General features: G+C 44.7%; 6 protein-coding genes across 6 annotated transcripts; 3 read left to right on the forward strand and 3 right to left on the reverse strand.

Annotated features, from left to right (window-relative positions):
* Nucleotides 1-8,854: 8,854 nt before the first annotated feature.
* Nucleotides 8,855-9,352, forward strand: GLRG_09798 (uncharacterized protein; the record flags this gene model as incomplete). The annotated part of the gene is made up of 1 exon (XM_008100483.1): nucleotides 8,855-9,352. The coding sequence occupies one exon, from the start codon at nucleotides 8,855-8,857 to the stop codon at nucleotides 9,350-9,352; it is 498 nt and encodes a 165-aa protein (XP_008098674.1).
* A 1,706-nt stretch (nucleotides 9,353-11,058) lies between these two features.
* Nucleotides 11,059-13,248, forward strand: GLRG_09799 (uncharacterized protein; the record flags this gene model as incomplete). The annotated part of the gene is made up of 2 exons (XM_008100484.1): nucleotides 11,059-11,166; nucleotides 11,224-13,248. The coding sequence occupies 2 exons, from the start codon at nucleotides 11,059-11,061 to the stop codon at nucleotides 13,246-13,248; spliced, it is 2,133 nt and encodes a 710-aa protein (XP_008098675.1).
* A 2,816-nt stretch (nucleotides 13,249-16,064) lies between these two features.
* Nucleotides 16,065-17,735, reverse strand: GLRG_09800 (aminotransferase class I and II; the record flags this gene model as incomplete). Its single annotated transcript, XM_008100485.1, has 5 exons — nucleotides 16,065-16,256; nucleotides 16,317-16,620; nucleotides 16,679-16,758; nucleotides 16,861-17,462; nucleotides 17,516-17,735. The coding sequence occupies 5 exons, from the start codon at nucleotides 17,733-17,735 to the stop codon at nucleotides 16,065-16,067; spliced, it is 1,398 nt and encodes a 465-aa protein (XP_008098676.1).
* A 1,325-nt stretch (nucleotides 17,736-19,060) lies between these two features.
* Nucleotides 19,061-19,954, reverse strand: GLRG_09801 (uncharacterized protein; the record flags this gene model as incomplete). The annotated part of the gene is made up of 1 exon (XM_008100486.1): nucleotides 19,061-19,954. One exon carries the CDS (start codon nucleotides 19,952-19,954, stop codon nucleotides 19,061-19,063), a length of 894 nt encoding a protein of 297 aa, XP_008098677.1.
* Nucleotides 19,955-21,027: 1,073 nt separating this feature from the next.
* On the forward strand, nucleotides 21,028-22,846 carry GLRG_09802 (cytochrome P450; the record flags this gene model as incomplete). The annotated part of the gene is made up of 5 exons (XM_008100487.1): nucleotides 21,028-21,390; nucleotides 21,452-21,542; nucleotides 21,613-21,681; nucleotides 21,757-22,356; nucleotides 22,422-22,846. The coding sequence occupies 5 exons, from the start codon at nucleotides 21,028-21,030 to the stop codon at nucleotides 22,844-22,846; spliced, it is 1,548 nt and encodes a 515-aa protein (XP_008098678.1).
* Nucleotides 22,847-23,151: 305 nt separating this feature from the next.
* GLRG_09803 (uncharacterized protein) lies at nucleotides 23,152-24,681 on the reverse strand (the record flags this gene model as incomplete). Its single annotated transcript, XM_008100488.1, has 1 exon — nucleotides 23,152-24,681. One exon carries the CDS (start codon nucleotides 24,679-24,681, stop codon nucleotides 23,152-23,154), a length of 1,530 nt encoding a protein of 509 aa, XP_008098679.1.
* Nucleotides 24,682-24,818: the final 137 nt, after the last annotated feature.

Below are 24,818 nucleotides of genomic sequence, written 5' to 3' on the forward strand. Positions count from 1 at the left end.
ATTAGTAATTAGTAGGTATAAATTAAAGGTTAAAGTCTTTATTTAAAGCTTTTCTTTATAGTAGTAACTATACGTTACCTACTAGTAAGTGCTTATCTTTATAATACTATATAATAGCTTTACTACTTATATAATAGTGCCTTTTAGATAAAGGTCCTATATTTATAATAAAAAGTATATAAGAATTATATAATTTAATAAGGTAGTTAACTATATATATACCTAAGTAATATTATATAACTAAAGTAAGAAATTATTATTATTATAAATAAGAGATAAAGTAAGGGTAAAAATAAGGCGCTAGCTAGCTTACTAGATTATAAGTAACTAGGTAAGAATTACTTTTTTACTATTATTAGTATATCCTTAGATAACTAGGTAGGATTTCTTATATAGTTTTTTATTCTAGCCTTTTACCTTATTAATAATTTATAATTTGAATATTTATACTCTAGCGTACTTATTCTTATTATATTAAATAAAGTAAAATACCCTATAGGTAATAAGCCTTTTAATCTTAGTAGTAGTTACTTACTTAAAGGGCTTCCTTAGGGTAGTAATAATACTTTTTTTCTATAGTTTAATTAATAATAGTTAGTTAGCTTTTTTTTTTATTAAGACGTATGCTATACTTATAGTAGTAAAAAAGGCAGTAGGCCTAATAGTAAAGCTAGTTTTATTAAAGAAATTAATATACCTTTATAAGTAGCTAGCTTTTTACTTTAGCTATAAGTATATAGTAATAGTAATACTATTATATATTTCTTTAGTAGGTATAAAGATATTAGTAGGTAATAAGGCTACTATACTATTATTATTATTCTCCTTATTACCTTACCTACCTACCTTAAAGAGTAGCTATTATTACTTATTATAAGTATCTTTAAGGTATAGTTTAATAATAGTTAAATAAAAAGTTTATAGGCCTTAAGGGAGGTTAATAGTATAAGTAGTCTTATTACTAGTAATAAGGTAAAAGGGGCCTTACTAGCTTTTTTTCTTATACTAAATATAAACTATAAATTAAAGTAAAAAGGCTACTATTATAGTAGTATTTAGGCTATTACATATAGTTACTACCTTATTAACTTACTTTTTTATATAAATCTAGTAAATAGCCTTTATTACTTTTCTTACTACTTTAGCCTTTTTAAGTAGGGTTAGTAAAGGTAGTAATAAGTTAGAGATTTATAGGTAGGCACTAAAGACTAGTAGTATAAGTACTAGGCTATTTAGGCTAGCTGTATTATTAATTACTTTAATAGCTAGCTAAAAGGTAACCTTAGGTGCGTAGCCCTTACTATAGAGGATATTATATATATATTAGAGGGGCGTATAGTATCTTTTAACCTTACTAATACTGTTATAGGCTTTAATTAGTATTTCTTTAATATTAATATAAAGTAACCTTACTAACTACTTAAATTTACTAGTATAAAAGTTTAGGCTAGTATTAGTAATAATCTAGTTAGGTAGGCTAAGGTAGATATTAATTTAGTATATCTAAAGTGCCTCCTATATATACTTTATAGTAATATTTTTAAGTAAATAGGCTACTTAGAAGGATATTATAGTATTAACTATATATAAGGCTAGGCAGTTACTATTAAAGTAGATAATATTAATAATAATCTTATAGTTAAAGTTATATTTATTATTATATAAAGTAAATTTAAAGTAATTAGGCGCCTTTATATTTATCTAGTAGTAGTAATAGACCTTAGTTAATTTCTCTAAGGCTGTAATCTTAACTTTATTACTAGATTATTAGAGGACGTAATAGAGCCTTTTAACTAATAGGTAGCTAAAGTAATAATAAATTTACTATAACTTAATATCTATAAGATAGTAGTAGGTAATACTTTACTTATATTAATTAAGTAGTATCTATATATAGCCTTATTTATAAATAGTAAGTATAATAGTGTTACTTTAGATTAGCTTATTAGTAAGGTTATTAAATTTAATACTATACTAATCTATATCTATAAGGTAAAGTAGAAATAGGGTGTTTAATAGTATTATATAGAAGGTTAGTATACTAAAGGGGGTTAGTACGTTAATTACCCCTTATAATTTAAAGTAGTTACTACTACTAAAGTAGATTTTTACTTTACCTACCTGTAACTTATTTATAGCTAGATTTCTTTTTATTTAGTAGTAAAAGGTAAGATACTACTTATATTTAGCTATTAAATATTTAGCTACGCTAGAGTTAGGTATAATACTATAGAATAAGATAGATAAATATTACTTATTAAGGGTAAAGACGTCTATGTTAGGTAGCTTATTATTATATAGATTCTTATATAGGGAGTTATCCTTTATAAGAAAATAGGTTATAAATTAGTTACATAGTAATAAAAAGAGAGTAGGCCTATTAATAGTAGATAAGTTAAAGAACGTTATTAATATATAAAACATAGTGCTTAATTCTTTATCTTTATTACTTTTTATATAGTTACCTTCTTTATCTAAAGTAAATAGCTTATATCTCTTAAAGTTAGTTATAAAGTAGTTAAAGGCTTTAAGTAAAAAGTCTATTAGATACTACTTTTTATACTTATAGTAGGCTTATTACTTTTTGTCTTTTAAGTGCCTTATTAACTAATAGTTAGGCTTACTATATATATAGTACTTCTTTATAAATAATAATAAAGGTAAAGGAGGTACTTATTACTATAAATTACTATTAAAAGGGCGCTATAGTGTAAAGTTACTATAGCTATAGTTATATTAGCTAAATTACTAGTAACTTTACTAGCTATTATAGGTATAGTTAGTCTAGTATTAATTATCTACTTCTTTAGTTAGGTATTAATATATAGGTTATTTAAATTATATTATATTACTAATTACTAATTAGAGCTAGCTATATATACTAGTAAATATTAAAGATAAATTAAAAAAGGTAAGGGAGTATTCTTTTATCTTATAGTAGGAGTTAGGTAATTAGTTATAAAGGGCTACGTTAGATAAGGTACTAATCCTTATAACTATTTTTATAAAGGTAGTTACTCTCTTAATAAGTAACTTTAGGTATTTAGCCTTACTTTTATGTAGATTATTTAAGATAGTCCTTATTAAATTAGTCTTTTATAGCTTAGTAAGGTAGGCCTAAAAGGTCTCTTTATTCTTAAAATTACCTCTTATCTATATAACTATAGTAATAAAGTTAGTCTAGTTATAAAGATAGTTAGTATAGTACTTTATAGCCTTACCTTTAAGAATAATAAAGAAGGCGCTTATAAAGTGCTCTTACTAGATCTTAGCCTTTATATAGTAGTTATAAAAGATTATAAGCTTTAATTTAAGTAACTTATATACCTTTTTACTATACTTTATCTTATTAAGGTATAATTTAATAAGGTTAGTAAGCTAGTAAGTTATAAGTAAGGTAGTAGTAACTAGTGTAACTAATAGGTAAAAGTAAGCGTTACTTACCTACTTAAATAGTAAAAGAATAAAATTTAGGTTATTATATAATAAGGCTAGATTAATAAGCCTTTATTAACCTTCTTAGACTTAAGTAACTTATACTAAGGGGGTAATAATATAAGAGAGGCCTAGTTAATCTTATATTAATATTATTTTTAGTAGTAGGTCTATAATATCTTATATAAAGTTAGGTTTATTAATCTTTAAGTAAAAATCCTTACTTCTTTTTTTTTTTTCTTTAATATCCTTAAGCGTCTATACCTTTAGATTATTAGCCTTAAAGGTATAGTAGATTTATTTAGTAATAGTTAGTAACTTTACTATTAATACCTATATACCTCTATATATTAAGTAGTCTTTAAATTTAATAATAGTTTTATAAGTAGTACCTTTAAAGGTATTAAGTAACTATTCTTTAAAGTCTTTAGTAGTATATCTTTATAGCTATTAACTATATAGCTATATAAAGCTATATTATATTATTTAAAGTATAATAATAATACTTAAGGTATTATATTACTTAACTTAAGTAAGGCTATTAGGAATATTAACTAAATTAGTTATACCTTATAGTTATATAATAATAAAGGGCTAGCTATACTTTAGGATAAGATATAGATCCTTAATATCCTATAGATAAATATACTTTTTTACCCTAGCTAGCGCCTATAGTTTACTTTACCTTTTACTTAGTTCTTCTTCTACTATTATTACCCTCTATTAGCCTTACTAACCTCTTAATTACAGGCACTTACTTCTTACTTATAAGGTTAAAGGTAAATCTATATATTAAAGGAATTACTACTATTAGTATAAATAATAATAAAATAAATAAATAAATAATATAATATAAGGAGGTATAAGTAAGAGATAAGGTAAATAAAAAAATAAAAAAATAAATAAATAGATAGTAGTAGATAGCTCTAAAAAGGCCTTACGCTTTAGTAACGTAAAGAGATAGCTTTAGGGAGGCCTTATAGTAGATCTTACTTAAAGAACAAAAGGAGATATACGCTACCTCTAAAAGGAGATATATATAGACCTTACCTTTTAGTAAGTAAGATACTATAGTTAAAGATTTTTAAAGGAAGAAAAGTAAGAAGTTAAGGTTATATACCTTACTTAAGGGTAAATAATAAGTAGTCTTCTTAAATTAATTAGGATAGTAAAGTTAAGTAAAAGTTATATTAGTTACTAATAACTATACCTTACTTAAAGAAGAAGAGAAAGTAAGGAAGATAGTATAGTTATTAATAAGTATTTAAAGGATAAAAAAAAGTAGGTAAATTAAGGTAATATAAGTAACCTCTACCTTTTTTACTTTACTTTAAGAACAAAAAGAGGTATACTTACTAAAGGTAATAATTAGCTACTAACTATTTAGTTAAAAAAAAAAGTTATAATTACTATAGGCTATACCTAGCTAATAATATAATATTAGAAGTATATAAAGGTAAAGTTAGTAGAAGCTATTTATTTATAAATATTATATTAAAAGTAGATTACTTAGGTAGTTCTTACTTAACTACTTTATAGCTAGTCCTACTAGTAAGATCTTATTTAAATAAAAACTTATAGGAGTCTATTTACTTATAATTTTATATAGGCTATTACTACTATAGTAAGATAAAAACTTAGTAAGATAAAAATCTTAATAATTAAAGGAAAAAAAGGTTAAAAGATAAAAAAAAAAAGAACTTAAAAAAACTTAGGTATAAAAAAAAGATAATTATACTAAATACTATAAAGGTTATTAGTAAGTAAGTAGTATATAAAGGAAGAGACTTCTTTAAAAGTAATAAAGTTAATAGTAGTAATAGTAGTTATTATATAGCAGACGTAAGGCTTAAAGGGTTATTTACTAGGTATTATAAGATCTTAAGTACTAATAATCTTTAGGCTAGGTAGTATTTTAATACTTTAATTTAAGCTACTGCAGTAAGTAAAGTATTATAGCCTCTTCTAATAATCCTTACTAATCTATAGTAGTAGTAACTATAAAGTTAACTACTAATTAGTATTAGTATTATAAGGATTATAATTAAGGTAGCTATAATAGTATTAATTAACTATTAGTAGCTAGGTAAAGATAATAATAAAGGAAAAGAGAAGAGGTTGCTGCTGTAGGTATTTGTAGTGGTGTAAGTAAGCCGCTAGGGTGAGTCACGTGATAGTAAATCACGTGACCATGGATCGGCTCCACCATTGAACAGTTGAATATCCCGACAAAATCATTAGTCAAGAGCACGTGGTTTCATGTTCTATTGATTCATGTCATTGTGGGCAGTTGAGGGGTCCGTGAATCCAAGGCAGATAGATTGTAAAAGCCAGAATACTGTTGTGACAACGCCGTTTATTTGTCTTCCTATCTTCTTCATAACCAAGGGATTATCAGACGTAGAGACTTTACAGATCACTCTTTATATAAAAAGTGGATTTCCACACGCCTTGTATAGCTTATTAATATAGATAACTTCTTTAGGAATAATAAAAGAATTTAACACTGTGTAAAGGCACAGCCTAACTTTATTAGCATTATGTTAAATAATAATAATGATAATAATAATATTATTTAACTACCTATTAGGTCCAAACTTGTAGCACAAGGCGTCCTAAACAGTCTATCTTCTATATCCCACTAGTCTAAACAGCTAACCTAGAAGTATCTACTAGGAGGTAGATAATAGAGAGAGAGAAGAAGGGTGTTCTTGTTGCACTTTAGGTGCTGGAAAATAAGATGTAAAATTCGATGCCCTCCTCTATCTAAAGTAGAGGACTATTTTCCTTAAAATACATGGGGAATTTCCTTAGCTAATACTCCGCCAATTGGCGCGATAATTCTCCGACAATAGCGGGGCGATTGTCCAGCAATTCCCGGATAATTGTCGGCCCTTTGGTGGGGAATTATCGGCCAATTGTCCACCCTTTGGTCGGCAAATGGCCAGTACAATCTGCGGCTATTAGCCCGACCGGGTAATGGCAAATTAGCCAAGGAATAGACATTCTGTTGCGTAACGGTTCTAGGTTATATAGGTACATAGGTAGCCTAGGCAAGAGCGCCTTAGACTAGTAATATAGGTGCTTAAGAGGAGTCTAGCCTCTAGACTGATTACTCTAATCTTTAGAGGCCTTTCTCCTTCCTATTTCTTGTTCTTGCTTAAGCAGCTAGCTTGCTAGCTATTAATTTACTAGTTAGGCTAGTTAGTTAGCAAGCTTGTTAGCTAGTGAATTAGTTTAGCTAATTAGAGGGAGCTAAAGAGGCTAGAAAAGTTAGAGTTAAAGAGGGCTAGATTAAATTATAATCTAGAAAGAAGAAAGAAGAGTTACTCTTAAGCTTCCTAGCGTAATAGATAGAACCTCTAGGAAGTCTTTATTACTCTAAGCCAAATTAAAGTAAATAACAATTTTGTTATTTTAATTTATAGGCAGGGGGGTGTTAAGGGCTTGTTACCTTAATTAGGCCCTTTTCCCCTAAAAAGGGGCAAAACTAGGGGCCTACGTTATTATTGTACTAATAATACAAATCAGAGGTAGTAGGTGTTAGTAGGAGGTTAAGTATTATGTTAAAGACCTAGTTGCAGGTTCCCTTTAAAGAAAAGCAAGCTTAAGGGAAAAAATATTATCTAAGCAAGGAGTATATGTCTTATGAGCATGTTACAAAGAGCAATTATTTCAGGCCGTAATGGAGTACATAAGCTTGTCGAGAGACCTGATGTTTACATTAGAAACCACGTAATGTGACTTTGACATGCGCAAGGGTCTTTGAGAGAGCCTATTTGGAGTTTAAAAGACATCTAAGTGCGTAATAGCTTTGCTTTCAAAACCTACAATACATCAATTTATCCCTTTTGTAGCAGTTAGTAGATAGTAATGCTGAAACCAATAATTGATTAGGCGTCTTCAAACTGCTTAACGACTAATGCTTATTTGTTCCAGGCGTAATTACTGAACGGCAGCAAAGAAAATTGTAAGGAATTCAAGGGAACTGATGACATATTTATAGAATATTGTGAAATGGTACTGAGTTATTACAGCTGTAGTTAAGAATATACTAAGCGATAAAATAGATGCCCTACTTTGGATCATATGGATCCAGCTGTGAAAATGAAAAAGAAACATGGTATTATTCAGAAGCAAATTAATGGAACCCTAGTTTATTTCAATGTAATTGGAACATTATAAAAAGACCCCAACTGAAAACTTGACAAGCTATATAAGAGCACTTTTTGTCTTACTTAGAAGTGATCAGTAGCTCTTAAGATTATCCCACTGGCGCGCGTTACGGAATTTGTCTGGTCTCACCTTTTTTCCTTTCTTTCCTTTCTTTTTTGTTTACTTTCGTAAACGATCTTAATCGTGAGGGAACCACTGAAAAGCTTTCGCTAGCCCTTGGTCTTCATAACTGAGGGACCTGAAGCCTGAACAGCCTCAAGAGACTTGGCCCGTCTTGAGGCGGACGCTAGGGAGAAAGACCCGTAACCTTCCCTTGAAGAGTTACACTTGCTGCTAGATTAAAGGCAGTGGAGCATCTAATTTGTCACTACATCAAATCGTCCAGACGGATCTGGTCATGCGTCGAAGACGCTGCTAAAAGAGTAGCAGTTCATGCTTGCTAGCATATTCATCTAGCAGATCCATAGAAACTTCAGACAAGAGTTGACAACGTATCGCGTAAGGCCGAGTCGTCATACCCAGTATCACGAATCATTTTGTATTCCAAGGGCTCATCTACGCTTATTGTCGTTCCGACATCTGATACACGCTCGTTGTGTTTATCTCCAAGGCGCGTTTTCCATTTCGCGTCTTCCGTTTCGCGCCTTCCCCATGTCTACACCTTCCATGTTTATACACTCCACTTATTTGAAGACGGAAGGAGGGAACTATCCCAAGGTGCTGCCCCTTCCAACTGCGATTGACTCTCCTCTCTGGTTCCATCTGGAATTTCTCAGAACCAACGTGATGCCTCGAGTTTCGACCTCAGCAATCTTCTTGTCTCGCCAATTCCAATTTCTCCCATCTTTCGTCCTTTGAACCCGGCCTCCCAGCCTCGTATTTCCGATCATCACACACAGACCCGGCCGTCTGCGAGTCGGTTTCAACTACCCGTTTGCACAATCTTGCCCTGCCGCTCTTCTCCGCGCCTTCTACTCCAGCCAAGCAATCCAACCCTTCGTAGGTGCAAACACTAGCTCTTAGCCTTGTGCTTTACGTCGTGATTCAATAAATCAGTGTTGATTTTGCTGATCATCGCCGTCTGCTGACTTATGTTTCATCCCAGATTAGTTGGATCACTCATACTTTCGCCTTCCACGGTGAATAAATAATGGCTTCCCTACCTCCCGCCCCCTCGTTGGAAAGGACAGGTCGGACAGCTGTCCGTTCTGGTTTAAAAGAGGCACAGCGGGCTTCCTACCTCATGCAGTTCCATGTCATCGAACTGGAAAAGTTTCTTGCCGATCAAACAATCGTCAGGAAGTCAACGCAGCACAACATCAACTTCCTCGAATCCATCGTTGTTCGACTACAGAGACTTGCTGCGAAGTCCAAAATTACCAAGGTCGACATAGAAGGACTCATAAAAGCCCACCAATTAAAAGTCTCAATGGGAAAGAAGGACCTGGAGGCAGTTTTGATCAAACAGCGTAGCGCCACGGCACAGATCTCCGATCACACGAACAATAACTCAAACATCCGCAGAAATATCAGTGCCAGTGCCGCTTTCCGCAGTATCGTCGATGATCTGGATGTCATCGTACATGCTTTGCAAGAGTCCCTGGCGCCTCCAACTCTTCATGCCCAGGACAACGCCCGGCTTCGCTCAATACTTGTTTCGAAGGAGGCAGAGATTTCACTACTGCAGCAGGAGATCGCGGAGTTGAAGGTGTGCTCCTACGGTCTAGCCATCTGCTTGTGACTTTGAGCTAACCTGAGAAGGGAAGGAAGGAGCAGACGGAAGGCAATTTGATCAACCTCCTTGACTAGTCAGCCGTCGGAGACATTCCGGGTTCAATGCGGCCAATGTTGGAATCCGTGCTTTATGCATCTTTCTCGTCCACAAAAATGTTCAGGTCAAATACCTTCCTTCTGTTCGTCATGGTCAGGGTAGAAGGGGACGGACTCGTAGATCAAGATTAGCATCGTTGCTGATATCATTGCTCTTTTCTTACATGCATGTTCTCCGCGAATTGGCGATACTCCTTTCCAATGGTCCAGTTAATGTCTGAAGCTGGGAGCCACGGGCTCCAGTCGTTAAAAGGCTACGATTGAGCCACGTGTGGATCCTCACTCTGGGCAGCTGTTACCTTCCTCTCCTCTCACATAGAGGGCCTTGTCACGCGCAGACTGGGGTTCGCACTGGGTTAGAGGCAAGCACTTTTGTGCGGAAAGTTAGCCCAGAAAGAATAAATCTCTGGCGCTCTTGCCCTTCGTCGGCATATTGAAGATTATGTAGGTGCACAGTGTCCCGTCGTCATGTGAGATGAAACATGAAGGGAGCTGAGGGCAAGATAGTCAGAAGATATCAGACAGCGAAAACAACTATTAATTAATAAAAGTCATGATGGGCAATGCTCTAACTGCCATGCTGTAAAATAAGGCAAGATATACAAATGCAGGCATGTGGAAAGGACATAGTTTTATCAAAAGATGCCTGGCCGTCACGAACCATCTAAAATCGTTTCCTATTCTTTTTCGTCCTCATTGCCAAAACTACTTTAGATCGCTACCATGACGCCAGCGGCGACTCTCACCGCAACACCGGCAATCGCCATACTGGTGCACTTGGGTGCGCCGCCCTTGGAGGCCTCGGTTGCCGCGACGTCCTGCCACGCCTTCTGTCAGTCCGAGACGTAGGACGAAACCTACCTGCCCTCCTTGTCCGGCATGTTATCCTGCAAGGGAGCCGGTGACGGAATTGGTAGCAGAACGGGGTTCTTCGGAAGATGGTGATAAAGACAAGCCCGAAAAGGAGCAAAGACAAGCCACAAAGCCGTAGAAGAAGCCAGGACAAACGTTTGTTTAAATTGCAGTCAGTGTAACCGGGCGTATCTTTTTTCGATAACCTGCATCATGCATGTGCCACGCCCAATGGCCCTCGGACGCCGAAGTGGGACACCGCTTCGGATAATATCCAGTCGGTGAGGGGCCGAGTGGGACCATTGTTGGCTTTTCGAGCCTGCCGGGCGGTCAAACCGAAAGCCAACATGGGAACCATCTGGCAAACGTTCCATCATTCGAAGATGCCCGCTGGCAGTGTTTGGAAGTACCCCTACTTGCCAAGTTCATAACGGGTGTCATTTGGAAAGACGGACCCGTTCGTTGATTTAACCCAGCCATGCTTGCCATAATGAGTGGGTCTGTCACGTACATACTTTAGCGTCGCACCCGCATGCCAGAATAGGAAAGGCGTGGTTCGTATCGCTTATCTGCCTAATCTGGATATTTCTTGCGTCTTATATGGATCTCGTCAATGCTGCCTGCCGTCAACGACCGGCCATGGAATTCTCACCTGCCTGCTGCAGAACCTGACCAGCCGTTGACTTTTCTCTCGTTTCCAAATTGCTGGGATACATAAATTATAGTGACTTTTATCCCGTTCTGTGCCCTGGAATCAGAAAACAGATGGAATCTCAATCCTCCAGGCCGAAAAAGACCGACATTGTTCGTAAGCGGACGGGATGTCAGAACTGCAAGAGCAAACGGAAAAAGGTTATAAACTTGTCGCCTTCGGTACATCCGGCTCGACCCATAATCCTATCAAGTATACAGACACTAATATTGTAATAGTGCGACGAAACGCGCCCCGAGTGTCTCGCCTGCGTCCGGAGAGGTCTCCAGTGCAGCGGCTATCAGCGCCCGGTCACCTTCAAAGACGTCACTTCTTTGGCAGCGGAATCTTCGAAGCGATTTGAGGAGGCCAGATGGGCTGATCTACGTCTCGAGGATGACCGAAGAAAACAACGTTGCGGCCGGGAACTGCAGGAAACCTCCTCTACCTCCCAGGATGTGTCCCTCCATGTGACCAACCTACCGCAAGATCCCAATGCCTTAACGGGGCAGGAGCTCGCTTCTTTGCCCACTTGGAACTCCACCAATACAAACATCGGTATCAACGGCTCATTCATCTTGCCGTGGGCGCTGTTCGATACCTCCAACGCGCCTGCTTCCGATAACCTTTTCCAAGAGGCCTCAAAAGAGATTTCCCCTGAAAGGAACCACCATCCGACACCCTCCATCCCATCAAGCGGTCTGGTTACTGTATCGAGGGGATGGGAAGTTGATCCGCCGCTGATCACAGACGCACCGAGTCCTACTCTATCGCTTACACTTTGGGACGATCTGATCAACTCTAAAGATTCGTCATCCGGACCAACAACGTCCACTCCGTCTCCTCTGGGCTCCCCAGCTGCCGATTGCCAACTTTATTTACCGTATGAGGAGGTGCTGGTCCAGCATTTCGACCGGAACGTCATCCCTGCTATTCCCGTGGCCCTCGCCTTCCCAAGCCTGTTCAGCCAAAGCAGCTGTTTCCGATCCGCCGTCTTGGCACTTGCCGCAAGCAACTTGAAACTGACACGACCTCTTCCACCGGATGCTAAGAGTCTCCGAGAAATTTGCGATGAAGAAAGCATAGGTGTCTACTACGACGCTGCGGTAAAAGGCCTCCAGGCTCACTTACCGTATGCTGAGACCCACCATGGGGAGGAGTTGGCGGGTGCCGCCTTGCTTCTAGCGTATCACGAACTCGAGGCTGGGACGGCTTTGGGCATTATAAACCACGCGACTGGCCTTGACACCATTGCTTACAAGTTGGACTTTGCGGGTTCCCCAGTGCCTGGTCTCTTCAAGGCCTGGCGCATGCTTCGGTACGATCTCCGCCTCATGAAACTACCCATCAGGAGAACTTGCAACTCCGTCGATGCCTTCGACGCATCAAGTCTACTCGATTCCCAGCTTGCCATTCGAGATATTTTGTCGAGGGTCTGGGGCCTCCACGCCCGTCTTTCCATGGAGGCATCGTTCGCCCATGACCCCACCGTCCAAGGCGCTAGTGCATCCGAAAAGGTGGCATCTTGGCTGATATCGGTACTCGGCCGCAAATGCGACAACCGCAACTTCTGTTTACGAGACTTCCACAAGGACACTCTTACCTCGGAATCCATTCTTCAGCAGTGCCATATCTTCAGCCACCGGCTAGATAACTGGCATAAGGCTCTGTGTGACCACGACTTGCCGGTGGTCAACCTGGGCAACAATTCGGGCATAATCAACGGTCCCACATTTGAGACTTTTGTCAAGTACAAGTTCGCCGACGAGCGCAAAACCCTGGACTACGTCATTTACCTCGTTTGCCGGATGGGCTGCAGCTATCTTCGCTCTTTATTCGACCCATCTGCGACCTCCTCGTCAACCGATGCTCTAGGCAAAGTGATACTGGGCATCGCTTGTGGTATGCAAACTCATCTGAGACAGCAGTTCACAGTCATTCGGATGGACATGCTGCTCGCAATGGCTGCATGCATGTCTGAGGGGACCAACTTCGTAACAACGATCCTTGATTTCCTGATACCTAGGATAATCGAACACGGCCTCACTGGGCCCGATATCGTGGCCTGGGTCTGGCTCAGATCGTCCCTAGAACTCGGTCTGAGGGAGAGAAGGAAAGGGCGGATCATCAGAATGATCATTGACGGGACCGATGAGGACTCGGAGATATGGCAACTGGTGAACAGACACTCGGTTGCCGTTTTTGGGGATTACAATGGGAAGGGCCATTTTCGCGATTGCTATTTCGTCGAATACCTGGCATAAAGTTGCTTGGAGACACTGTACGCAACGTATTTGTATTATTATTCACCCTTACTCAAGGGCTGTTGCCATCGTGTAGCAGCTGCTGGGCAGGCGAGAAAACGATGACCTCTTTCCATGCGACTGATAGTCCGGATCAATACCTGCCGACGGCCTTCTTCATTCTGGCATCAAGCATTATTGTTCTCAGCACCCCTCCGGCGAGCCTTCTTGAGTGATGTGGCTCAGCCAAGGTTTGAGTCGGTAGGTGCAAATTGTCTCGGGGTCAGGTCAACAAGGTGCCCTCCCAACTATCGTCTCTGAGCAACAACCAGCTTCCTTTCCCTCTCTAACCTCTGCGAAACACACATATTCAACATCTTGTCTTAGCTCAACGGGCTCAGTCTCTTTTTACCAAGTAACCCTCATTGTCACAACATGTCGACTATGTACTTTTCAGACCCCGCAGTCTTCGAGCAGGAGAGGGCTCGCGTAGGCGGAAACTGGGAGGCTTACTTTGCCAAGCATCCCGACCTGCGTGGCATTCCCGGCTTCGAATTCCCAGGAACCCCTGACCAGCCGGTCTCGCCTGGAGGCTGGGATTCCTTCGGACTATTCTTCGCCGGCATCACGGCCCCTTCCGACGAGAACAAGCTCAAGGTCGCGCAAATTGCACGGAACTGGTTCCAGCTTCTTTTCATTTGGCTGCACAGGCTCTCGCGGTCATGTCCTATCGACCATAACTTTCTCATGGCGTTTGGGAACGACTACGCTGCGCGCTACGACAAAGACCCGCAGGTCTGCTGCTCCGTGGACCTATTCATCGTCATGTTCAGCTTCATGGAAGCCAGGAAGAAAGCGATTGGCCGTCTTTTTGATCCCACAGGCTTCGAAAGGCTTCACTACTTTGTAGATGCATGCATCAGGGAAACGATGCCGCGCGCCTGGGCCCTGCCTAATCACATACATCATATTTTTTCCTTGATCCGAAACCAGCCCGACGGTAATTGCATCTGTCTTTGGCATTGCACTATGGGACGAAGCTAATGAGAAGTCACAGGTTTGTAGTCGCAGCTCTTCCAAGAGGCCCATGGCATACTCCCCAGTTGTGGAGGAGCTGCTTGGTAAGGGATACATGAATCCTTGGCGGAGGCTGAGGCAAAAATATAGCACCGCTAGGCTAGTGTGCGGCTCACGAGAAGCCAGATACCATTTGAGTGTTTGAGACTAGTAACATGGTTGGCCACAAGGTTGTGAAATCGATTCCAATGCTTCTACTGCTTGTGTTTATCCGGGTGGATGATGAGTCTGTGTTCGTGATTCCAAACTGCTCATAGGGCGCGAAACCGCATCATCTTCTTGTAGATAGGTTTGCCAAGGTACTAGTCAAAAGCCCAACTACTGTGAAGCCTCTTTCTAAGGCGAATTTAGACAGACAATAACTATCATCTATTGGCGCGTAACCACATCTCCAGAACATGACATCTGTTTTGTCGGACGCAGAGAAAGGCTCGCCTCCGAGCTCCTATCAAATCCAAGATCTACCGCTAACTTCCGGGACGGCAACACGCTGAACATCCGAGGCCCGCGTCGAATCCAGGCTTCGCCGGCACGCATTTGCCAAGGTCGGCTGTTCTGCACGTATTCTTCTTCCGTCAATTCGGCGACGCGAGGAAGAGTATGGTTCCTTTATAAGCACCCGCAGACGATTCGATATGCCTTTAGCATGCGTACAATAGAACACTTTTGGTCCAGAACGCCTGGTCCTCTTGTTTTCACACGAGAGCCACGCCCACACAGCCCAGATAGCAGGGGACCTCAGTGATCCCGAAGAAAATGCGAGCGAGGAGCAGGCAGGTGTAGTTCCGGCTCACCGCTATGAGAGAGCTGATGGTGTTCCGGACGGCCATGCAGGAGTTCATCTACAGGCTGGGGTGAAATTGTCTTCCCTACCACGAGTTGCCAATATCATCTAGTCGAGACGTCTCACGAGGGCGATTTCGGCGGAATCGCGTTTCGCATGAGCTTCCGAGTCGTCTCGAGCTTCTGGAGCGACCACCTTCTACATCGTCTGGAATGAACACAGCCTCTGTTTCTCTCTTGGACTTCTACTGGCCCTCGGAACACTCCACGGCGGCACCCATTGCCAATTTCCTCGGTGCTTTCCAGGGCGGCTCGTAACAAGATCGGCGAGGAAAGGTTCAGCCCATCAAGACAAAATTCCCGAGCAACATGGCCTTGTTTGACCCTGGGCGTTCTTCCATTGACAATGTATAGCGCGCAGCCAAGGTGCATTCCTTGTGCCCCCTTGACCGGACGTACATCTGCACAACGACGGCTTCACGTTCGCAAAACAGCCTTCCCCGCATCGCTGAGGGGGGGGCTTGTCCAAGGTGCGACGGCGCCACTGCGAGTACTTGTGGTCGACAAGGGCGGCTTACATACGCATGGTTTGGTAGAAATCATGTCTCAGCGTAGCTGGAGCCTTAGTTCATGTAGGATGGATAGCGGCATAATGGGATGGAATGCCATGGAGAATGAGCCGTTTCGACGCTTTATCTTTATAGAAAACGAATCTAGCCCTCTTACAGCACAAGAAGACTGATTAGTTCTGACTTAAGAGTAAGTCAGCCCGAGGTCCGTTGCTCCACGAGCACCTTGTTCAGCCTTTAGAAATATGTGTGGAACGCCCCTGCGCCTTGTCTGCAACACCCTAAACTAATACCCTCTTTCCCAATTGCTTGATCTTCGAACCACAATCAGAATCTAAGGGGGGAAACCGATACCGAATGAGGTCGGCTCATGGATTTCCCGTCCCATGTTCAGGACTAAATATAGTCTCATGTGATCGAGAAATAGGTAATGCTCATGGGTGGGAAATATAACCCTGGACCTAGAGCGAAGGGCACCGTGTATTCTTTGCCGTCGAGCAATTTCAAGCAGTGCAGCAGCCTCTGGAGACCTAATTTGAACGTCTCCTTCTCCCCGCCGAAACTAAGTCGGAACCAGCCTGGTCGCTTGGAGCAGAATGTCTGCGACTGGTCAGCATGATCTTTCTCCACTACAGGGATAGAATGAAGGAAGAATCTTACTTCACCGGGCTCGAGAAAGACACGCTGCTTCAACATATATTCCAGCAGTGACGAATAGCCCTCTCTGCCGTGTTGTTGGGGGCTGAAGTCCGCCCACTCCGACAAGTCGACAAAGACGAAAAGTCCGGCTTCCGGCTTGTCATATGGAACATTGTAACTAACGAGGATTTCTTCCACAAGTTTACGCCGTTTGTTCAACCGCCGGCGGAACACTGGGAGGTAGTGGTTTTGGAGGTACTTCGTGTCCGATATCAGCTTCTCTGCCACTGTGGAACTCGAAGCAGACATCCGCCCGGGCCTGCTGCTGTCCTCAGTCATGAGTCCCAGATGATGACACCAACGTATGTGAGTCGACCACTTACCTCAACGACCTCATGGCATTGTAGGTCTGTTTGTTGTATGTTGCCAGGAACGCGCCCTCGAAACCACCAAGGCCAAGATCCTAGAAGGGAATCAGCATGTCTTTCCGTCTCACTCTCCGTCTCTATGAATCATCCATTGAAATTGAGACTGCGCTTTCAGGTGGTGATGGCCCGCTCCTTACCTTGCTCATCCCCCACAATACGTGAACGTATGTAGCATTCATGTCCAAGCCAAGGCTCAAGATGCTTGAGAAGCGATCTCCAGCGCTCATGGCGTAGGTTTCATCGACAATCAGGTGGATCTCGTACTTCGCGCAGAGCTGTGACACCTGTAGTAGCACGTGGGCCGCATAGCACCGGCCCAGTGGGTTGTCCGGGTTGGCCAAAAATATACCTCGAACCTTGCGCTTTTGATCCAACTCCATCTTAATCGCAGCTTCGAGACGCCTAACTAGTTCCGGAGCCTGTATGGGGGCGTCTTCCTGTGGCGGGGGGCCCCAGAACCGCTCTTCGGGGATGTCGTCGCACGGCACCTCGACAACATGGACATTGTTCTTTGCCCAGACGTCGTGGGCAGATATGCCGCAGCTAGGTGTGGGGATGAGAATTGCGTCTCCTTCATCTGCGATACTGTGGGTCAGAGACTCCAGCAGAGTGTCTACGTCGTTTGCCGCGAATACGTTGTCGTTGGTGAGTGGGGGGCGAACTCGGAAGTGTTCGTTAATGAATCTAGCCGCCGCTTTCAGCAGGTTTGTTGAGCTCTGCGTATCTCCGTGATCAACAGCTCGGTGGATTTTAGCATATTTGCGATCAAAGACATCATGTGTCTGTACTCACCATCCCTCAGCTGGCTTTTTTTCACTTTCTTTTTCGTCCACCCCGACAGGTCATCAAGCATCAGCTCGTTGACAGCAGAGCCCATGTCTATGATGCCCTTGGGGTTTTTGACAGTATCATACAAGTTTTGCTCCAACTTGTAGCCAAAATCAATCGCAGATGATGGCCGGATGCTCTTCCGGCCTCGAAGTGACGGTGTCAACGCGTTCTGGGCGGACATGGTTTATATAATATGGTGATGCTGTTGAAATCCGATGCTATCAAGACTATCAACGGAGACCAAACCGAGCGGCACAGTCGATATTTATATCATGACGGTTCGACGCCTTGAGGCTTGACCTTGACCACGGTGTAAGAGTCACCCCGGCCGTGATGGTGTGTGGGGCCCATGCGGCATGAGTTGCGCGGCCCCGGAATTTGACTCCCTCTTGATTTCCTGATCGGGTAAGCAATTAGGTACGACCACGCTAGTGGTGCCACAATCTCCCAGCCATTGAAGTTTGAGCCTGGTGACGATGACTTACGTGCTGATTTGGCATGGCGCACACCTCCCACGGCGTGTTAGGGCTTGCATTCCCTGCCATCCACCAATGCGCTTCATAGGCTTTTTTATTCTGTAATTAAGGGATGGCATGTCGGCTTATTGGTCGTGGGTACCTATCAAGCCACCCAGCACTGCTTGACCCGCCATGGATTGAAATAGCCATTGAGCCATATCTGGTGTCAGCACGGGTTCGAATTTCACCGCTCCCGCCATTCTCTGGTCAAAAATCCATACTGACGATGCACTTGGTAGGGCGCAGAAGTTGCCTGGACCGTGCGCTAAACATATTCAAATGACGACGCAGTCGCACAACGCGTCGTCTGCGGATTGCTTTTGAAAAGGTGCAATAGTTAGGTATGCGCACATTCACTACATGTACACCTGACAGGCACGCACACGATTGCGTATGCACGACATGGGTTATCCAACAGTCTCCACGTTATGGTTATATTTTGAGGCAATTTGAAAGCCTCAACGTGGGGCCTTGATTGCGTCTATTGAACTAACGCTGACCACGGAGGTACATCCGTCTGCGCAGCGAGGGTCAATGAAGTTGACCGGTCCACCAGTACTGCAGTAGTATACGGAGCTGCCGGCGGAGCAGCGCACTCTTCTGACCGCCGAATCCTCCTCTCCGGCGCTCATACTGACAGGCCCGTTGTCCTCGCGGATCCTGGTTCCGTCACAGAGATGTGATAACTGCCGTCAACCTGTTGTTGGCATGCAACCGCGTCGGTAAAGGTGAGCTCCTGGCCATGGCCATCTCGAGAGAAACCGAGTTCGTTAACCGAATAAACCATGTTTGCCGTCATAGTCGGCTTTTCCAGCACAGCCAGTCTTATTCATCAAGGTCCAGATAGGGGATGTTGGTAAAGGGAGAGTGAAAAAGTGTAGTAGAGCTGCCTAGATGCTAGGTTACTGAGTAAACCGACGTTGAAGTCCCGAAATAATACCCTAGCTAACATCATGCTCCATGGCACAGCGACGCATCGTGGGCTGGTTTAGAAACTAAGCCGCGATCCCCCCTCAGATCCCATCAAGTCCCGCACACCGTCTACAATCTCGTCGATGAGATGCTCGACGTTTGCATCCACGTTGACCCGCAGTACCATCTCCTCTTCCAAAGACCCCCCGCCGCCCCCAGTCTTGCAGGCGCCAAACGAACCGAGCGAGGCGAAACTTGTCATGGTCCGCGAGTCGAGAGGCTTCAGCACAGGCAACTCGTCGTCTTCAACCTCGTCAAGCGGCACAAAGATGACGCCAATGCGGTACTCGCCAACAGTCTTGCGTATACAGTCTTTATGCCAGCGGTCTAGCTCCGGATGGGTGACAACCATCAGCGCCGGGTTCGCCCTACGCAGCCGCTCGTCGCTAGGCAGAGGGGCCCATGTGACAGGCTTGTTAATGTACTTTGCAATTGACGGCGGGGGCGGCACATCTCCGCCAGATGACGTAAAGCTGCTCGCAATACTGGCAGTTGAAGCAGTGGCAACCGTGTCCGACGACGCTGAAGCGATGGAGCTCCCGGAACCGCGGCGGCTTGTTGAGGTCAACAAGGCTCCGCCGAAGCCGGAGAAGCCCTCGTTGGCTGGTCGCGACTCTTCAGGAAATAGGAGGCCGGTCCTCGTCATCTTAGAGAGCCACATACGCTGGTACCGCCCTTCATTCGATAGAAAAGCTGGAGTAGTTTGCCCTTTGCCGCCGCCGCCGCTGTCGTTGTCTTCCACAGGTCCCCTCGAGGCTCCCAGATTGGCTGCCTTGGCTGCTGTCTCGTGCAGGCTGTCGCCTTGAAGGAGATGGCAAGAGAGGGCGCTAGCAATGGACTTGGCGATCTGAACCTTGCCGGCCACGGCGGTCGAGGCCAATATGAGGATAATGTACTTTAACGGCTTCATCTTTACCCGGCGTCAGAGCTTCTCGTCGTCCGGTTTGTCGGGGGCGATGGAGCATTGCCTGGGGCGTTGGTGGGCGGATTGGGTATTCGGACATTCTGTCGAGGAATCTGAGATGAGATTCTGTGGTTCTTCACATGCAGCTGTCAAAAGCGCTACTTGTTATAAGATCTGGGTGAGTTTGGTGTTGATGCTGGTTGAAGGTTGGCAGCTACTACATACTTCTTTGGAAGCTTCCTGATAAGCCTGTGGTCAAGTGTTTTGGTAGTTTATGATTGGTCTCAAGGCCTGTTCTTTGATTGGATCCTGTTGGCTCTATCCTGCATCCTCTGCATAAGATCGTTGTGATAGGAAACTCGGCCCTATAAGTACCAATCCAAGTTTCCCAAGTGACAATGAATCCGAAAATATCCAGTGCCCGGATAGAGCCTGCAGCCTATATACGGTTTTTTCTACAATGGTTGTTGGAAAAGTTCGGCAGTTGTTAGAGAACCTCTAGGCATGCCTCTCCATCTGCGCTTCATCATATACCCATTGAATTTGCAACAATGTCAAAATGGAAATGTGAATATATGGACGAGTGAGAACTTTCTTGTTCTGGATATTACATTATCAAGAGGGTTATTGATTTCTCTGTTAGTTACATTAACTGCGAAAGCCTGTGAACATCGGCACAAGCATTATGGAGTAAATATAATCAGTTGGTCAAGAACAGGTCGACTGTAGGTACTTTTACCCGCTATTCATGTCTTCATTCGGCACAACAAGGTGGCAAAGTGCTTTATCAAGGTCGCATCGCTTGTCGTTGATGCATTCAAGGTGCAGCATGCAGCATGCAGCACTGCAATGTGATATTTGACCTTGAGACATGCCACACACGATCCACAGCGTCTGACATACTGCAAATCGATTGTAGCCGAGGCGGGGCTCATAATATATATAGCAAGGGGTTCGCCCAGCTTGCATAGGCGAGGTAGAAAGTTGGATCAACAACAGAATTCCGCGGGCAGAGGATTCGACCCCGCGCGAAGCAACAGAACACATCAACCAAAACGTACCAGAACACCAACGGCGGCATGGAATCCAACCCTTCTCTCGATCTAAGTTTCGGCACCTACACCATTCCTTCGCCCGCCGAGAAGCCTATTCCGTACCTCGTCACAGCATTCCTCTTTGTGATCTTGGTATATGCCGTCGGTGATCGCGCCCCCAAGCTCCCGGAGGTCAACCCCTTGAAGGCCTTCGAGTTCACCAACCGACGGCGCAATGGCGAGTTTGTCCACCAAAGCAAGGAGATTGCACTCAAAGGAAAGGCGGTCTTCGGAGATAACCCGTTCAGGATGCACACAGAATGGGGCGAGGTCGTCGTCTTGCCACCTGCTTTTATGCAGGAACTACGCAACGACCCAGGGCTGGAATTCTCCGATACTTTAGTCGACGTAAGTCCTATTTGCATTGCGGCAATGATGGTGCTCCTGGGCTGATGGCCAAGCCTTGCAGGACGCTCATGGTTACATCCCTGGGTTTGACCCATTTGACGGCAACCCTGCAATATTGACAATCATCACGAAATACCTAACGAAGGCACTTGGTGAGTTTATCCACGTCCCGTACTGGAGCAAATACGATCCCATGGTTTGGTGCTCACTGTGTTTCGATAGCCAAACTTACGAAACCCATCTCCAAAGAGGCAACGCTTGTTCTCCGTCACGTTCTCACCGACTCAACAGGTATGTTACATCATCGGCTCTGCTTTAAAAGTGCTGGCGAACCACAACGGTCCACTGACACCAACCCTTGGCAAGACTGGCACCAGATCACTCCCCGTGATGACATTATCCGCATAGTATCCCGCCTCTCCTCCCGAGTCTTCATGGGCGAGGAGATCTGCCGGGATGAAGAATGGGTCCGCGTCTCCGGTTTCTACAGCGGCGCTGCCTTCGTGGTCGGTTGGGGCTTGAGCCAGTGGCCCCGATGGGCACGACCCATCGTCCACTGGTTCCTCCCTTCCTGCTGGTACGTCCGCCGCCTCCTCGCCGAGTGCCGCAGCACCCTGAAACCCCATCTCGAGCGACGGAACGCGCGCAAGGCGGCGGCCCTGGCACGTGGTGAGAAAGATCCCATCTTTGACGACTCCATCGAGTGGTTCGAGAAGGAATGCACGGCCAATTACGACCCGGTCAGAGAGCAGATCACCATGTCTCTCGTCGCGATTCACACTACAAGCGAATTACTGCAGCAGACCATGCTTGATCTGGCGAGCCACCCGGAGCTGTTCCAGCCCCTCCGGGAAGAACTCGTTCGCGTGCTGAGTGCCGAAGGCCTGACGACGACGGCATTCCACAACTTGAAGCTTATGGACAGCGTCATCAAAGAGTCGCAGCGAATGAAGCCTGTACTCCTCTGTAAGCCTTTCCCCATCTACAAGCTTCCAGGATAGTGGACCAAGCCACTGACGTGCGCGTAACAGCGACCTGGCGCCGCTTCGTCAAGGAGGACATCGAGCTATCCACCGGCTTCGTCCTGCGCAAGGGTCAAAAGATCATCTGCACCAACGCCCACATGTGGGACTCTCAGTACTACGAGAATCCGCAAGAGTACGACGGCTACCGCTTCCTGAAAATGTGCGGCACCGACGAGGAGAAGCTCGCCTACCTGGTGAACACCAGTGCGAAACACCCCGCCTTCGGTTACGGCCACCACGCGTGCCCGGGCCGCTTCTTTGCCGCCAACGAGCTCAAGATCGCGCTGGCTCACTTGCTGTTGAAGTACGACTGGAAGCTGCCCGCCGGGTGCAACCCCCAGCCTATGCCTTACGGTATGGCGCTTATGCCCGATCCCAGCGCGTTGTTGTTGATTCAGCGGAGAAAGGAGGAGATTGACCTGGACTCTTAAGAATACTGAGAAATCGAGTGACATGGAATGACAGGGGAAACATCAGGTATCGATAGCTCCGTTGCAAGGATTTGGCGCTCCGCAGCATAAAACCCCAAACACACACGTATTTATTCACTAGCTGCTCGTTTATAGCTTCGTACCTAATATATACAGCGGTACCAAGAGCCAATACCGGTTACTGAGAGAACTGTTTCTACCATTCCAAATATTCCTTTACAAAGACTACCACAGAAATGGCATGCTTATCCTGGTACGCCTCCGCAAAGCTCTCCGAGCTCATTCCCCAACAGCGCTTCATTGCCTTATCGGGTAAATTGGAGGTCGAATCCTTTGAAAACCACGTCCTCGCACCGCTTCAGGAAGTCAAGAACGTCGGCCGCCGTGTGCCAGGCATCGTTGTAAGCAGCGCTGAGATACAGTTCGCCCCTGAACGTGCCCAAGAAGAGGCCCAGGCCGTTCCCCAGCTCTTCGCCCGTCACCCACGGGTCGTACACCTCGATGGCTCCCGTCTTGGGAGCAATGATGTTGTCGACGCGGCCCATGCTGGATATGGACACGGAGGGGTGGGTCTTTGGCGGGGGCACGGGCAGCGGCCGGGGAGACGCGGGTACGTCCGGGGTTGCGGCGGCCCAGATGGTCGGGGCGAGGGCGTAGTGTTCCTCGTCGTTCCGGACGCCATGGTAAAAGTCTTTCATGATCTGCACAACACGCAGAAACTCTCCGTCGCTGACTTGGTCGTCGCCGGCGGCGGGAAGGTCCATATCGACCACCAGACTCTGGCCGGGAACGGAATGGTAAAGGGCGGCGGGATGCCGATGAGAATTGTACGGCGCTCGACAGCTTGCGCGCTCGTTGCGGAGGATGTAGTTGACGTAACGCACGCGCTTGGCCTCGGGGGCTCGTTTTTGGATATCACGGAGGACGAGTGCGATGGCTGCATGGAAGGCGTGCGTGACTGTTGCGTTGGCAGCTTTGCACGCGGGGGTGAGCAAGGCAGTCTGCTCTTTGGTGAGAGTACGAGCGACGCGTTGGTGACGGCCTGGGATGCTGGCGCCGTGTCGGTAAGGTACATCAAGGACTTCTACGTCGGTTGCATTCATAGCGGCAGCTTTTTGCGCTGCCATGTCTGCCAAGCGCTTCTCTTGGTCGGAAGTGAGCGTCACGGGAACGTTGGCGGCAACGCGATAGGGCGGGCTCAGGTTCGCAGCCTCGGAACCATCAAGGGCCGGGGGCTTGTAAGCATCTCCTTCGTAAAAGGCTTTGGAGGCGTAAGTGACGAGATTGCTTAAGAGAATCAGGGTTCCGACCCCGTCGATGATGTCGTGGGGCGAGCGGAAGACAAGATCGCGTCTAATCATACCATCTTTGTGAGAGGGTGGGCTGAGGACGAACAAGGTCGGCATCTTTGGGGCTGGCGGCTGATTGTTAGCCCATTGTTGACCAGTTTGTTCGCCCGACACGTGTATGAGCGTCTCTTCAAGCCAGCATTTCTGTTCGGCCAGATCACCACATCGGCGGTACGTCTTGGTCCACTTGCCAGTGACGAGGTTCTGGGTGACCTGTGAAGCGATGGTTGGATGATCACATCGGATGGCGAGCCAAGCAGACTCCAAAGCCTTATCAAAGATAATTCCGGCCTCCTCAGTACTATCCCCTACGTCCCGGACATCAATATGTAAGGAGATGTGACCAGTGATCGCAAAGAACATGAGACTGCTTCCTTCATAAAGCGTTGCAAGGGCTGAGTAGAACTTCTCGATCTCGTCTGCGGTGCGCTGCCATACTCCTGGAGTGGTCTGGCGCCAAGTAAGCTCGGGGTATGTCTGGTCCATGGATATAGTCAAGAAGAGGATATGGGTAGGTCACTCGATCGAAGATAAAGAGTAACGTGGATCATGAACATTCATACTGTGGAGGTCAGCTGGGATCCCTCTCTCATATATCTATGCGGGCTTGCTCTTGGAACCAT

This window comes from Colletotrichum graminicola, assembly GCF_000149035.1.
Source record: "Colletotrichum graminicola M1.001 genomic scaffold supercont1.52, whole genome shotgun sequence".
Classification (NCBI taxonomy): Eukaryota; Fungi; Ascomycota; class Sordariomycetes; order Glomerellales; family Glomerellaceae; genus Colletotrichum; species Colletotrichum graminicola.